Below are 14,688 nucleotides of genomic sequence, written 5' to 3'. Positions count from 1 at the left end.
CATCTACAAGCTAGCATAATAAATTTAAAGTAGTGGATATAATAATATTAGGTTACGATTTTTAGATAGAAAAATATGTCTCATTAAGAAGCTATATTTTTTGGCAGGTAGATATACACATAAGAAACAACTTAGTAGATGGCATTACATCTGAAGAAGTGAAGAAATCTTTGAAAACTGGATAAAGTTTTATCCAAGAGTTGTTGTTGTAAAATCATCCATTTTATTTCTACTACAAACATTTGAAAATTAAAAAAAAGGCCCAGTTTCTGGACCAGGTGGAGTGTACATGGAATTATTAAAGGACGAACCTGATAGTTTACCAAGTTTAACAAGAACAAGAAGGAGAACAACTACCTGAAGACTGTAGAAATGGCTATGTCACTAATATAATATACATATAGAAAAAGTGACAAAAGGCGGTGTTCACACTCTCTTGGAATTAGCATCCTCAGCAGAATTGGACGACTATGTGGAACATCGGACCGAACTGAAAGCCAGTTTGTAGAAACTGAAGACCAAAATGGTTTCAGAGCTGGGAGATCCTGAAATTACAGATAAAAGTCTAGCGCATAACGTAGAAAGGCTAACGTAGAAAAGTTTACGATGTGTTTGCCTTTTTAAGTCTTTAACTGAAGAGGTTGAGGGGTGGGGAGCTGTTTGTCTCGAGTTGGTCATTCAGAATTAAATCTGTATTTTTCAATTTATTAATTCCCATAGATTCTAAAAAAGATAGCTTAAGGCCTTTATTTTGGATATACAGAATTTGAAACTCTTCATTGAAATAATGATTATGATCTAGAAGGTGAAGTGCGTATGTAGAAGTGTCTGTTTTTCTATTGTTGAAAGCCCTTTTGTGTTCTGCTATCCGTTTGTCAAAGGTTCTGCCAGTTTGACCGATGTAATTTTTCGGACAGTCACCACAAGTTAGTTTGTACACACCACTCTGTAGTTGCTTTCTCTTTCGGCTTTTATTGTTCTTAATATAACAACTTAAGTTGTTGTTAGTTCTGAAGACTGAACAATAGAAAAACAGACACTTCTACATACGCACTTCACCTTCTAGATCATAATCATTCTTTCAATGAAGAGTTTCAAATCCTGCATATCCAAAATAAAGGCCTTAAGCTATCTTTTTTAGAATCTATGGAAATTAATAAATTGAAAAATATAATTCTGAATGACCCACTCGAGACAAACAGCTCCCCACTCCTCAACCTCTTCAGTTAAAGACTTAAAAAGGCAAACACATTGTAAACTATATCACTTGAGAAAGGTACTCTGCCGAAACAGCAGAAAGGAAGTATAGAAAACAAACGTTTTCAGTGTTTTATTGTTAGATAAAATGAACTTCCATCAAGTAACGGTCGAATCCATCAATTATTTAGAAAGGCATTTAGTTTTAAGTAAGTAAAATAATGCAGTACTATGAAAATATAACATTAGGATAATAAAAAACAACGTCAACAAGTCATAAGAAGAGTTAACAAAAGAATGGAAGTACTTTTTATTATATATAAAGTACTTTATATATATTGTTTAATAGCTATTTGTATAACAAGGGAGGAAAGTGCTAATTTTCCTCCCGAGAATGAAGTTTACTGCCCGACGCGTAGCGGAGGGCAGTAATCATTCAAGGGAGGAAAAGGCACTTTACTCCCATGTTATACATATGGTTTTTCCACCTTCCTCAAATAACAAGTCATTTTTTCATTTTTACTTAATTTATTTATGTAACTAACCAACAAAATTTATTAGAACTAAAACTAACAAGTAGGTACAATATAACTGTCAACTGTCAAATATAAGTCAAATTATTAATGTAAACATTGTTAAATCAGAATAACAATTTACTGTTTTTCACCATTCCGCAAAATACAGAGTGTTTTTAGATAAACGTTAAAATGTATAGATACTTACGTAATAGAAAATAGATATTGTACAGGGCGTCAATAAGTTATATTTCATGAATGAAATACCATGACGTCACTTTTACTTTTCCTCCCTAGGGAGGAAAAATATTTTCCTCCCTAGGGAGGAAAAGTACAACTTTGCTCCCTACAATCAGGCCCGGAAAGGTATACTTTCGGTAGAGGTAGGTGGAAAAAATATTTTATGTTGTATAAAGACAATATTTTTACTGTAAAAAAGCAAAATAAAACAATAATACATTGAAATTAATGTCATGTGAAGCATGTGAGCATTTATGTATGTAAAATCCATGCGACTACTTAAAGGTTAATAACTAATATACCGTGTATTTGGCCATAAACCTGTATTCTTACCTTAAGATTATGGTAAAAAAGAACCGCTCCAATAGTCACAATCGTAAACCATATAAACAAAGTAAACGTCGTCACTTGCCAAATTTTGAGCACATTTAACGCGTTACTAGCGATGACAGCCGCAGCATGACAGAACACCACGGGTAGCAAACATCTGTCTAGAATATCCCAAGGAACTTCCTGTTGGCCGGCCGTTTTGGTCTGTTGTCCCAAGGCTACCGATGCCCTTCGAATGGAAGCCCTGCGCATTGAGTCGACGGGAAGACTCATGGCAGGCAAGGTCTTGATCGAAGACCTTCTCTTGAAGGGACCGCTCATGGCTTAGTCTGTAAAGAGATAATCTGTTAATTATGTATAAAACTGTTGCAATTCACTAAATATTAAGCATGTATGTAAGATAACGTGTGATCCAAAATTATTGTCACCATAGGTGGCTCTGAACGACAGAGAGCTATGACATGCACTGTGTCTATTATTAATTCAGATATAGGTACTTTCCAGTTTACGTCAACTTTGACAGATACTTGTCAGTGTACGTACGTCAACTTAAAAAACACTATAATTGAACATAAAAAGTAGCAGAGGAAGCAAAATTTTAACTTTATACGAATTAAAAGGTCTTGAGATTGGGTATCTGTTCAACGTGTTTTTAATCTTTATTCTTTGTTTGGAAAAGTGAGCATAACAACACTGAATATAGCCGCAGTTGGCCGTGACGTCACACTCCGGCGGTCTTTCAGATTAAAACAAGACATACGTAATTTTTTGCAAGGATAGCTTTGATCCCAATAATTGTGGATTGCTCGTTATCTCAAAAGTAGTTCATAAAGATCAGAGGAAATAGAGATCAGAGGATCAGTATAATACTGAGAAAATACAAAAGGTGATCGAGAAAAATGGAAATATGAAAATACCTAAAAGAAAGTTTTGTTGATATTAAAACGGAAATTGTTAAACTGTTAAAAGACATGGAATGTAACATAACAACAGAGAGAGAATACTAGGGATAACAAAAAGTTTCTATGACCAGGGCGCATCTGTATAAATATTAGTACATTTGGACGTTGAGAGGTGACTCATATTTTTTTGCAGAAATTGCTTGGAAATACCTCAATAATAATTGAGTTATCCTCCCACTCAAAAAGGTCCGAAACATTGTTTAAATAATCAAAATGTCAAAAAACTAATGAAAAATTCGTTTTTTTCTTCCTTTTTTGATTATAACTTTAAAAGTGTTTATTTCCGAGAAAAGTTGCATTGACATAAAAGTTGCGTAATTAAATTTCCTACAACATAGCATTAGTTAAAAATTTTAAAAATTATCACCCTTGTTGCAAAATAGCAATAATTGCGAAAGAAACCATAAAAAACAAGTATTCGCATTTTACGTTTTTCAACCATTTATGCTACACTTAGGACTTTCATATTTCACTCAGAAAAACTATATGATATAGTAAAACAATACTCTGAATTTCATTAAGATCGGTTCAATAGATTTTGCAAAATAAATTTTGCAATCCAGCTTTTGCAAAAAAAGTTCAACACTATTCTTCAACACTGTTATTAGTTCTATTTTTAGTAGCAATAAACAAAATCTTAGAAAACTTTCCAAAACTTGTCAAAGCGAGATTATACGCTGACGGTTTAGTTATATATTCAAGAGGAAAAAATATTCTTTCTATACAGAAAAACTTACAATGTGCATTAAATCACCTTGAAAACTGGTCGAAAGCTGTGGGATTGCAATTCTCTACAACCACAAAACTAAATGTATATTATTTTCAAAAAAACGGCAGTCTACAACTCCAGATTTTCAGTTATATAGAAACAACTTAACTTATGTGGAACACTTAAAACTATCTTGGAAGTACCACATTATGCACATTAAACAATCTTGTCAATCTGGTCTCAATTTAATGCGTACACTGTGCAATCGTAATTGGGGCTCAGATTGTAAAAGTTTGATTCTTATTTACAAATCTCTAGTACGATCCAAACTGGATTATGGATCAATACTCATCTGCAAAGAAGACACTTTTTGCTCAACTAGAAGCCATACAAAATACAGCATTAAGAATAACCACAGGAACATTCTGTACTAGCCCCATTAATAGTTTATAATGTTTAACCGGAGAACCACCTTTAAATTTCCGAAGAATATACTTGTCGTCAACCTACGCATCGTCCATATATGCAATAAAATCTCATCCCACTTTCCATCACACTATTGCAGAACGTTTCAAAGAAACTTATGTAAATAAAAAAAGAACGAACCCTCCTCCCCTACTCCTCAACCTATTCAGCTTAAGACATGGAAGTGCAAATACAGAGTAAAATTGAGCAAAAACAATTGAGAAAGGCACTCTGCCGAAACATCTCTAGTGGCATTAACTTTTAATAAATTTTGTGGAAGCGAAAACAACAGTTTTTCAGTGTTTTATTGCTAAAAATATTTATATTTAAGTTCAGTAAGATAAAACATAACTTTTTAAGAAATATCCAAAAAAAGAAAAAGCATAAAACAAAGCAAAAATGCATAATATAGTAGTTATTTTTTAGTTGATGGTTTTCATTATAGCTTTGTGTATTCCTGGCATATAAAATCTACCATTTTATGATACCTTACTTACACATTGCTGCCTGTCATTATTGTTTTAAGTTTTTAGTGGTTGTAGAGCATTTGGCACTTATTTTTATGACTCTATTAATAGGTAATATGAACATAAATAAAACAGCATATTTTCTAACCGAAAATTTTTGGATAATTTCTTAGTGTTTAATTTATAGATATTGGTTAGAGATTCAACACTAATTGTGTAAAAAGAAACGAAACGATTGGCGAAAAACAAGGAGCAAATAGAACTAAAATACAACAGACTAAGTTTTCACTCTAATGGCATATAGGCCAGGGTAATAAGACTAAAATATACCCTGTTCGTGACACTTCAGCAGCCAGGGTACTGAAGCGTTTTTTCGACAGATAATACCTACAGGAACAAATTGTAAATATTTCCTGCGTAGGATCTGGCGGCCATTTTTATTTATAAACAATTAACTGTCGAGAAATGGCATTTTCCTTTTTTTTTTCAAATCAACGGAAAACAGTGAAGCTTATGATTTTTTAGTACAAATATCTTCGAGATTATGGAAAAAGCTTTAAAATGACGTATTACAACGTTTGATATACGCATTTATTGTTAATATAATTGCGAAAAAAGATCAGAATTGCAAAAAAAAATATTTTCTCAATAACTGTTTTAAAAATTAGTGTACAGCTTTGAAATTTTTGTCAAATGAGGGTTCTTTGGTGCTTAATATGTGATAAAAATTTCAAAGCGATTCATTCAATTGTTTAAATTTTATTTAAATTGTTTATCCCAGAGAGCATTTTTTTGCAATAACATAAGTCAGAAAAAAATGACCTTAGAACCATTCAACAGATGTCAAATGAAAGAACATTTTCAACATGGTTTAAAAAAGTGAATAAAAAATGCATTTATTAGTAATAAATAATTATGCAAAAGTATCGTCAATTTTTCTTTATAAAATTTTTGAATAACTTTTTCCAAAAAAATTAACTTTTTTACCCTGATTTAAGTGCACAACTACCAAGTAATGTTATCTATATCATAATTGATAAAAAATTGTAATAAATATGTATAATTTCTTATATAACAAAATAAAAAGTTTATAAGGAAAGATTTACGATACTTTTGCATAATTATTTATTACTAATAAAATGCATTTATTATTCACTTTTTTAAACCAAGTTGAAAATATAGCTCATGCTCTTTCATTTGACACCTGTGGAATGGTTCTAACGTTATTTTCTTCTGACTTATGTTATTGCAAAAAAATGCTCTCTGGGATAAACAATTTGAATAAAATTTAAACAATTGAATGAATCGCTTTGAACTTTTTATCACATATTAAGCACCAAAGAACCCTTATGTGACAAAAATTTCAAAGCTGTACACTAATTTTTACAACAGTTATTGCGAAAATATTTTTTTTGCAATTCCGACCTTTTTTCGCAATTATATTAACAATAAATGAGTATATCAAACTTTGTAAAACGTCATTTTAAAGCTTTTTCCATAATCTCGAAGATATTTGTACTAAGACAAGATAAGTTTTCCTGTTTTCCATTGATTTGAAAAAAAAAGTGAAAAATGCCATTTTTTGACACTTAATTGTTGATAAATAAAAATGGATGCCAGATCTTACGCAGGAAATAGTTACAATTTGCTCTTATAGGTATTACCTGTCGAAAAAACGCTTCAGTACCCTGGCTGTTCAAGTGTCATGTAATAGCTATTTGTATAACAAGGGAGGAAAGTGCTACTTTTCCTCCCGAGAATGAAGTTTACTGCCCGACGCGTAGCGGAGGGCAGTAATCATTCAAGGGAGGAAAAGGCACTTTACTCCCATGTTATACATATGGTTTTTCCACCTTCCTCAAATAACAAGTCATTTTTTCATTTTTACTTAATTTATTTATATAACTAACCAACAAAATTTATTAGAACTAAAACTAACAAGTACGTACAATATAACTGTCAACTGTCAAATATAAGTCAAATTAATAATGTAAACATTGTCAAATCAAAATAACAATTTACTGTTTTTTACCATTCTGCAAAATACAGAGTGTTTTATAAATAAACGTTAAAATGTATAGAAACTTACGTAATGAAAATAGATATTGTACAGGGCGTCAATAAGTTACATTTCATGAATGAAATACCATGACGTCACTTTTACTTTTCCTCCCTAGGGAGGAAAAGTACAACTTTGCTCCCTACAATCAGGTCCGGAAAAGTATACTTTCGGTAGAGGTAGGTGGAAAAAAACCTTATTACCCTGGACTAACATAAAACAACCTAATGTTACTCTACATTCCACCAGACTGAAAACAATGGGAACCTTCTCTGGTTACACCTCTGAGGCTTCTACAATTTGCAAGCCATACTGATGCTGAGACTAAGGAAGATAATGGAGTTTTACAATTTATAATTCACGTGCCATCTGCTCAGCGCGGTAAAGTTCCAACGAGAATGATTCCCTTCGTTATCCAATCAGAGTAAACATGTAAATCAAAAATTAATAACCATTTTCAATTTCGTTGCAAAACGAAAATACAGCCGTACCATATTCTAGTCCAATCAGAGAGTGCAGCAAGCACCTCTACCGGTTTCGAAACTTATTAGTCTCTCATCAGGAGACACATATTCTGCCCTCTCTGATCCAACGAAAACAAACCGCGGCGTGCATTCCCGGATTGCAACGAACGAAATGGCATAGAGGCTCAAAGAAACATAGAGGTCTCCAGGAGGAAGATACAGAAATCAAATCGACCATGTACTGATTCAGCCAAAATAGAATAAACTGTCTATAAAATTAGCTACAATGAGCACATGTGGGATCAAACCACGTGCTAGTAAGGATGAAATTAGCTAAAGACAAGGACCAGAAGAAAAACAGCAGAAGAATACAAGAATACAATATATAAGCTCTTAAACAATTAAGACAAGAGTTGAATTCACAGAAACACTGAAGATAAACCGAACAGCAGTGATCTGAAAAAGGGGCAATGGAGGAAATATGGAAGATCTTTGTGGTGGTATATCTTAATGTAGTTCTGTGAAATTATTTAACAAGTTTACCAATAAGCAGTAAGTTTTGTGTTCTGCATCATAATAGTTAATTACTAATTTTGATGGTTTATATAAAATTTCGATAAGTTGTTTGTTAGAAAAAAAAATCAGACACATAAAGTTTGCAAAGTATGTAGTACGTAAAGTAGTTTACTTATGATCAGTTAATCGTTTTAAATCCAGTTTTATCTAACCAGCTGAAACTTTGGCCATAGTCGCAGTAAATTCTTCAATTATTTTAATGCGTGGGTGAAAAATTAAATATGCGTCCAAACAGCAGCATCTTACCTACCTCAGTAGCCGCACCTCAAATAAACTCTAATTATAGCTCAACGTACCTACTCATCATCAGCAGCAAATGTGCAATTAGTCCAGGGAAATCCTTTTTTTTTTCAGGACATCTCACCAGCCAGGCAGTTGATAAGTTTTTTGATAATAATATACCTATAGTAGCCAAACCTGTATGTCTGTATCCTGTAGTTTCCTAACTATTAAGAATTTAGTGCGGAAAAAGTGATTTTTCGAATTGTTGCTTATCGTTAAAAAGCTATATATTAGTAGGTAGGTTAATCCCACTACAGCTGTTTCGACAGCATGCCTTTCTCAAGTGATGCAATTTATTTAGTTATTTATTTATTTATTTATTTATCTATTTATTTATTTATTTATTTATCTATTTATTTATTTATTTATTTATTTATTTATTTATTTATTTATTTATTTATTTATTTCTTTATTTATTTATTTATTTATTTATTTATTTATTTATTTATTTACTTATTTCTTTATTGACGGGCTAAACCCTTTTTCAATTTTTGTACAATATGTATAAAATACAGTAAGATACATAAGCTACAACAGTTTTTTAACATGTTTTTTAAACGATGCAGTTGAAGTATTAAATAATTCTAAATCTGTTTGGTAATTGTTCGCTGTACGTAACATCCTAGAAATAACTTCATTAAGTCCATAATTAGTAGAATGGAAATCTATAAAAAACAGGTCAGAATTACGGGTTCTTCGCATAGGTATATTAAATGAGATTAAACCCAAAATTTCAGGGCAATTAATAAATCCATTTAGAAGCTTATGTAAAAAATATAATTCGAATTCAGCTCTTCTTGTCTCTAAATTGTTCATTTTAAGTTGATTAAGAATATAACTGTAATTATAATCTAAACGTCTTAAACCCATTTTATAACCACATATCCTTAAAAATCTGTTTTGAACTTTTTCTAATTGAGTTTTTGGGTACCTATTATAAAAAGGACACCATACAATACAGCAGTATTCTTTAATTGATCGCACTAGCGAACAGTATAATATTTTAAACGTAAAAACTGAAAATTCCTTTGAATTTCTCTGGATAAATCCTAACATTTTAAAGGCACGTGAAGTTATGTCATTAATATGATCATTAAAGTTCAGTTTTCTATCCAGTGTTATACCCAAATCCCGTACCTGATGTATCTCTTGCAGAACAGTACCATAAAGTGTATAATTATTATTAAAAGAAGCCTGCGTTTTACTAAACGTGATTTTAAAACATTTTTTTAGATTTAAGTTTAAAACATTTACTTCACACCAACGTGAAAAATTATTTAAGGACAACTGCAAACATTCACAATCAGAGAGGCAAGCAATGGGTCTAAAGATTTTTATGTCATCAGCGAGTAAGAGAAATTGGTCGGAGTTAATTACTGTTTGTAAATCGCTAACAAATATATTAAAAAGCAGTGGACCCAAATGAGAACCTTGTGGAACACCTAATGTTATATGAATTGGTTTTGACAAAAAACTACCATATTTAACCATTTGAGAACGATTAGACAAATAATGTTTAATCCAATATGAGATGTTATCGCTAATTTATTGTGTGTCTGCACTTTACGTACTTTAAGTCTTAAATTGAATAGGTTGAGGAGTGAGGAGCTGATTGTCTCAAGTTGGTTATTCACATTTATATCTGTAGTTTTTAATTTATTAATTTCCCTAGATTCTAATAAAGATAGCTTAAAGCCTTTATTTTGAATACGAAGAATTTGAAACTGTCCAATAAAAGAATCATTATGATCTAGAAGGAGAATAGACCAGGGCGCATCTGTAAAAATATTAGTACATTTGGACGTTAAGAGGTGACTCAAATTTTTTTGCAGAAATTGCTTGAAAATAATTCAATTATTAATATTCGAGTTATCCTCCCTCTCAAAAAGGTCCGGAACATTGTTTAAATAATCAAAATGTCAAAAAATTAAGGAAAAATTCGATTTTTTTCTTCGTTTTTTTGATTATAACTTTAAAAGTATTCATTTCCGAGAAAAGTTGTACTGACATAAAAGTTGCATAATTAAATTTCCTACAATACAGAACTGGTTAAAAATTTAAAAAATAGTCACCCTTGTTGCAAAATAGCAATAATTGCGAAAAAAACATACAAAAACAAGTATTCGCATTTTCCGTTTCTCAACCATTTATGCTACACTTAGGACCTTCATATTTCACCCAGAAAAACTTTATGATACAATAAAATAATACTGTAAATTTTATTAAGATCGGTTTAATAGATTTTGCAAAATAAATTTTGCAATCCAGCTTTCGCAAAAAAAATTTATTTTTTCAAAATGTTACAGGACTGAAAATAAAGCAGATAGCAAGTTGAAATCTTTTTTGGCTATAAAAGTGTATTGTTCCTTTCATTTGCAATCTGCCAAATTAAAATCGATTAACTACCACGGCGTCAGGAATTTTTTAAATAAACATTAATTATTGGTGCTACGCGCAGGACAGCGGATAGTTTGCTCTGATCGGGTGCTCCAATGACCTTTGATAATGATTGATACATTTTAATTTTTATTACATTTCGATATAAATAAATACATTTGTTTATTGCAAAATAAAAACACATACTCTATCCTTTGAAATAACACTTTTTGTTAGCAAAAACTTTCTTTGTTCATATATTTTAACTTAGAGAATAAAAGTTTATTATTTTTAAACATATGCAATTGTTTAAACAATATTTCAAAAACAATAATAAAATTAGTTTGGCTTTTGTGGAATTAAAATATTAAAATACAACAAATTATAGAGTAAGAAAATAATATATTAGATAAAGATTGGAATAAATTTTGGTGGAAATCAACTTGTGTGAATCGAACACCGCTGTCCTGCGCGTAGCACCAATAATTAATGTTTAATAATAAAAATTCCTGACGCACTGGCCGTTAATCGATTTTAATTTTGCAAATTGCAAATGAAAGGTACATACACTTCTATATGCAAAAAAAGTTTCAACTTGCTATCTGCTTTATTTTCAGTCCTGCAACATTTTAAAAAATGAATTTTTTTTGCGAAAGCTGGATTGCAAAATTTATTTTGCAAAATCTATTAAACCGATCTTAATTAAATTTACAGTGTTGATTAAATATATCATAAAGTTTTTCTTGGTAAAATATGAAGGTCCTAAGTATAGCATAAATGGTTGAAAAACGTAAAATGAAAATACTTGTTTTTCTATGGTTTTTTTCGCAATTATTGCTATTTTGCAACAAGGGTGACTATTTTTGAAATTTTTCGCTAATTCTATATTGTAGGAAATTTAATTACGCAACTTTTATGTCAGTACAACTTTTCTCAGAAATGAATAGTTTTAAAGTTATAATCAAAAAACCAATAAAAAAATCGAATTTTTCCTTCCTATTTTGACATTTTGATTATTTAAACAATATTCCGGACCATTTTGAGAGGGAGGATAACTGAAATATTATTATTTGATTTATTTTTAAGCAATTTCTGCAAAAAAAATTGAGTCACCTCTCAACGTCCATCTCAAAACAGATGCGCCCTAGACTAGAAGTGCATACGTAGAATCTGTTTTTTTATTATTGAAAGCCCTTTTGTGTCCTGCTATACGTTTGTTAAAAGTTCTGCCAGTTTGACCGATGTAAGTTTTTAGACAGTCACCACATGTTAGTTTGTCTTTACTTTTTATTGGTAGACAGAATTTATTAAAATTTTTGGTCTTAAATTGGTAGTAACTTAAAAATCCACCGAACTGACTGCAAGAAGCATTTTTGTTTTTGATATCAACATCCATAAATGAAGGGTACAGGGAAACAAGGAGGTATGTCAATTATGTTGAATTTTTCAGGAGAGCATTTTCAAAGTTATAAGACTAATATTATTGATCGTATTTTTTTTCAAAATCATATGTTTGGAAAATTTACTCTGTGGGCACACACGAAAACAATGTGTTTTCACTTATTTCTGCGTGATTCACAACTGACATTTCCCCTTCTTCTCCTGTATAAGTATTTTATTATTAGTATTATCTCATGACACAACCCATTTTTAACCAGTGTTATTTACGTATAGTAAAGTAGAGAATATAACCTATTTAATGAATTATTAAAACAAAAAATGAAAATTTCTGACATTTCCCCTTTTCCCTGTACCCTTCAAATATGATCAGATACCTGACTAAGCCAAAGTCATGGAAATAAGTACCTTATTTCTCTGGACTATTAAGAGGGAACTAAAAATATACAAGCGTTCAAAAATGTGAATGAACTTCAAATTACTGTTGATGGATTTTGATGTTTGTTTTTTAGTTCGTACCTACTTTTTACGTACATTACCAAAATTCACTGTTTTAATAACATTATTAATAAACGAACAATGTAATAATTTGTTTAAACACTAATTAAAATAAATCGACAAGGAATAGCTATTTGTATAACAAGGTAGGTAAGTGCTACTTTTCCTCCCGAGAATGAAGTTTACTGCCCGACGCGTAGCGGAGGGCAGTAATCATTCAAGGGAGGAAAAGGCACTTTACTCCCATGTTATACATATGGTTTTTCCACCTTCCTCAAATAACAAGTCATTTTTTCATTTTTACTTAATTTATTTATGTAACTAACCAACAAAATTTATTAGAACTAAAACTAGCAAGTAGGTACAATATAACTGTCAACTGTCAAATTATTAATGTAAACATTGTTAAATCAGAATAACAATTTACTGTTTTTTACCATTCTGCAAAATACAGAGTGTTTTTAAACAAACGTTAAAATGTATAGATACTTACGTAATAGAAAATAGGTATTATACAGGGCGTCAATAAGTTATATTTCATGAATGAGGTACCATGACGTCACTTTTACTTTTCCTCCCTAGGGAGGAAAAATATTTTCCTCCCTAGGGAGGAAAAGTACAACTTTGCTCCCTACAATCAGGTCCGGAGAAGTATACTTTCGGTAGAGGTAGGTGGAAAAAACAATTTCCTGTAGGTCAGCTGTATACTTTAATCACAAAAAATTAGCTAAAATCATTTATAAAAGGTATCACAGAAAGTTTTTGAACAAAAAGGTTCATCATCAGTGCTATTGGAGTGGAGTGCGGTGCTCCTATACATGATAGTGAAGAAGACGCCACAAGGCTGAATTGGTGACTCTGTATGGAACTGAAAACTTCGTCAGACAATATAAAAGCTAAACTAATAAGAATGGGTAGGTCATGTTGTAAGATCAGAGGAAGACAAAGTATTAAAGACAGTGATTTTTGAGAGATAAAACGGTAGAAGATCAGTAGGCGGTCCCAGAAAAAGACGAAAGGATGAAGGATAGTCGAAGTCAATTTATCTAGGATTCCGGTACAACAATGGGAATTGGAAGCACAAGATCGTAGAAGATGGTGGGCTATAGTGGATACGATGACTCACCCCGAGTTGTAAAGCCACTCAAGAAACAGAAGAAGAGATATCTCGCTTTCTTTGGATGTTCCAAATTATCAGTAGTAATTGCACAAGAGCTCTAAAATTATCGAATTTTTCCCGAATGACACTTTGACAGTTTTAATTATGTCAAAGTGCCACGAAGGTAAAAATTCGATAATAATTTTAGAGATCGAGTGCAATTTGTTGCGAATATTTCTTGAATAAAACTGTTCAAAACCAAAATTTTATTGTAATTTATTTATGAAAGTACAAATTAGTACAATTAAACACACAGTTGTTATAAATATTTGACGGTTGAAAGTCATCACTTTTATAATTTTTAAAACATTAATTTTGATTAATGTCACTGAAGGTATTTTTTCGTAGCAACGAAGGGCATCTGACGTAATATACTTGACGACGGGATATTATCAAACATTATCAGTTTAATTTTAATTTCTGTAGCCTTTCTATTGGTCAGAATCTCCTATGAATGAAATAATCAGGTATAATATCACAAGAGAGTAAGAATAAATTGAAAACAATGCGACAGTTTTTAGAAAATTTGTTGTCTGTATTACTCAATAGAGAATTATAGAACCTTTCAAATGAGCTAGCACACGACCCCTATATGGTATACTAGTGACGTCATCACGCCCAGATGGATGACGTCACTAGTATACCATATATGCCACAATATCATAACTTAAAAATAAAAATCGACCTGTTTCGGGATTTTTCCTTAAAGTCGCCGGTTTACAAAATATCGAATTTATTCCTTTCATTTGCACCATAATGTCGGTGGAAAATAGTGTCGCGCACGCTTGAATAGCAATTAAAAAACAAAGGAGTTTTGAATATTGTATTGCAAAAAACTCTTCGGGATTTCATCAATCGATGTTTAAAGAATATCTACCTACCTTGGCAACATTCAAATTTTCAGTTTTTCACATATTTCTTGAGGGTTAAAAATGGCCAAGTTAGCAATTTTTCAATTTTTAATCGCTTATATGTCAAAAACTATCAACTT

The 14,688-nt window shown here is 31.2% G+C and overlaps 1 protein-coding gene across 1 annotated transcript in view; it reads right to left on the bottom strand.

Annotated features, from left to right (window-relative positions):
• LOC114338381 (D-beta-hydroxybutyrate dehydrogenase, mitochondrial) overlaps nt 1–14,688 on the bottom strand; it is a 162,524-nt gene that overhangs the window by 117,936 nt on the left and 29,900 nt on the right. The window contains exon 2 of the mRNA XM_028288975.2: nt 2,286–2,611. Within this exon, the coding sequence (XP_028144776.1) occupies nt 2,286–2,603 (318 nt within the window). The 5' untranslated portion in view covers nt 2,604–2,611. The remainder of the gene's footprint in view (nt 1–2,285; nt 2,612–14,688) is intronic.

The sequence above is a fragment of the Diabrotica virgifera genome, chromosome 6 (assembly GCF_917563875.1).
Source record: "Diabrotica virgifera virgifera chromosome 6, PGI_DIABVI_V3a".
Classification (NCBI taxonomy): domain Eukaryota; kingdom Metazoa; phylum Arthropoda; class Insecta; order Coleoptera; family Chrysomelidae; genus Diabrotica; species Diabrotica virgifera.
Note: the sequence above shows the minus strand (reverse complement) of the source record. Positions and strands in the feature narration are given on the sequence as shown.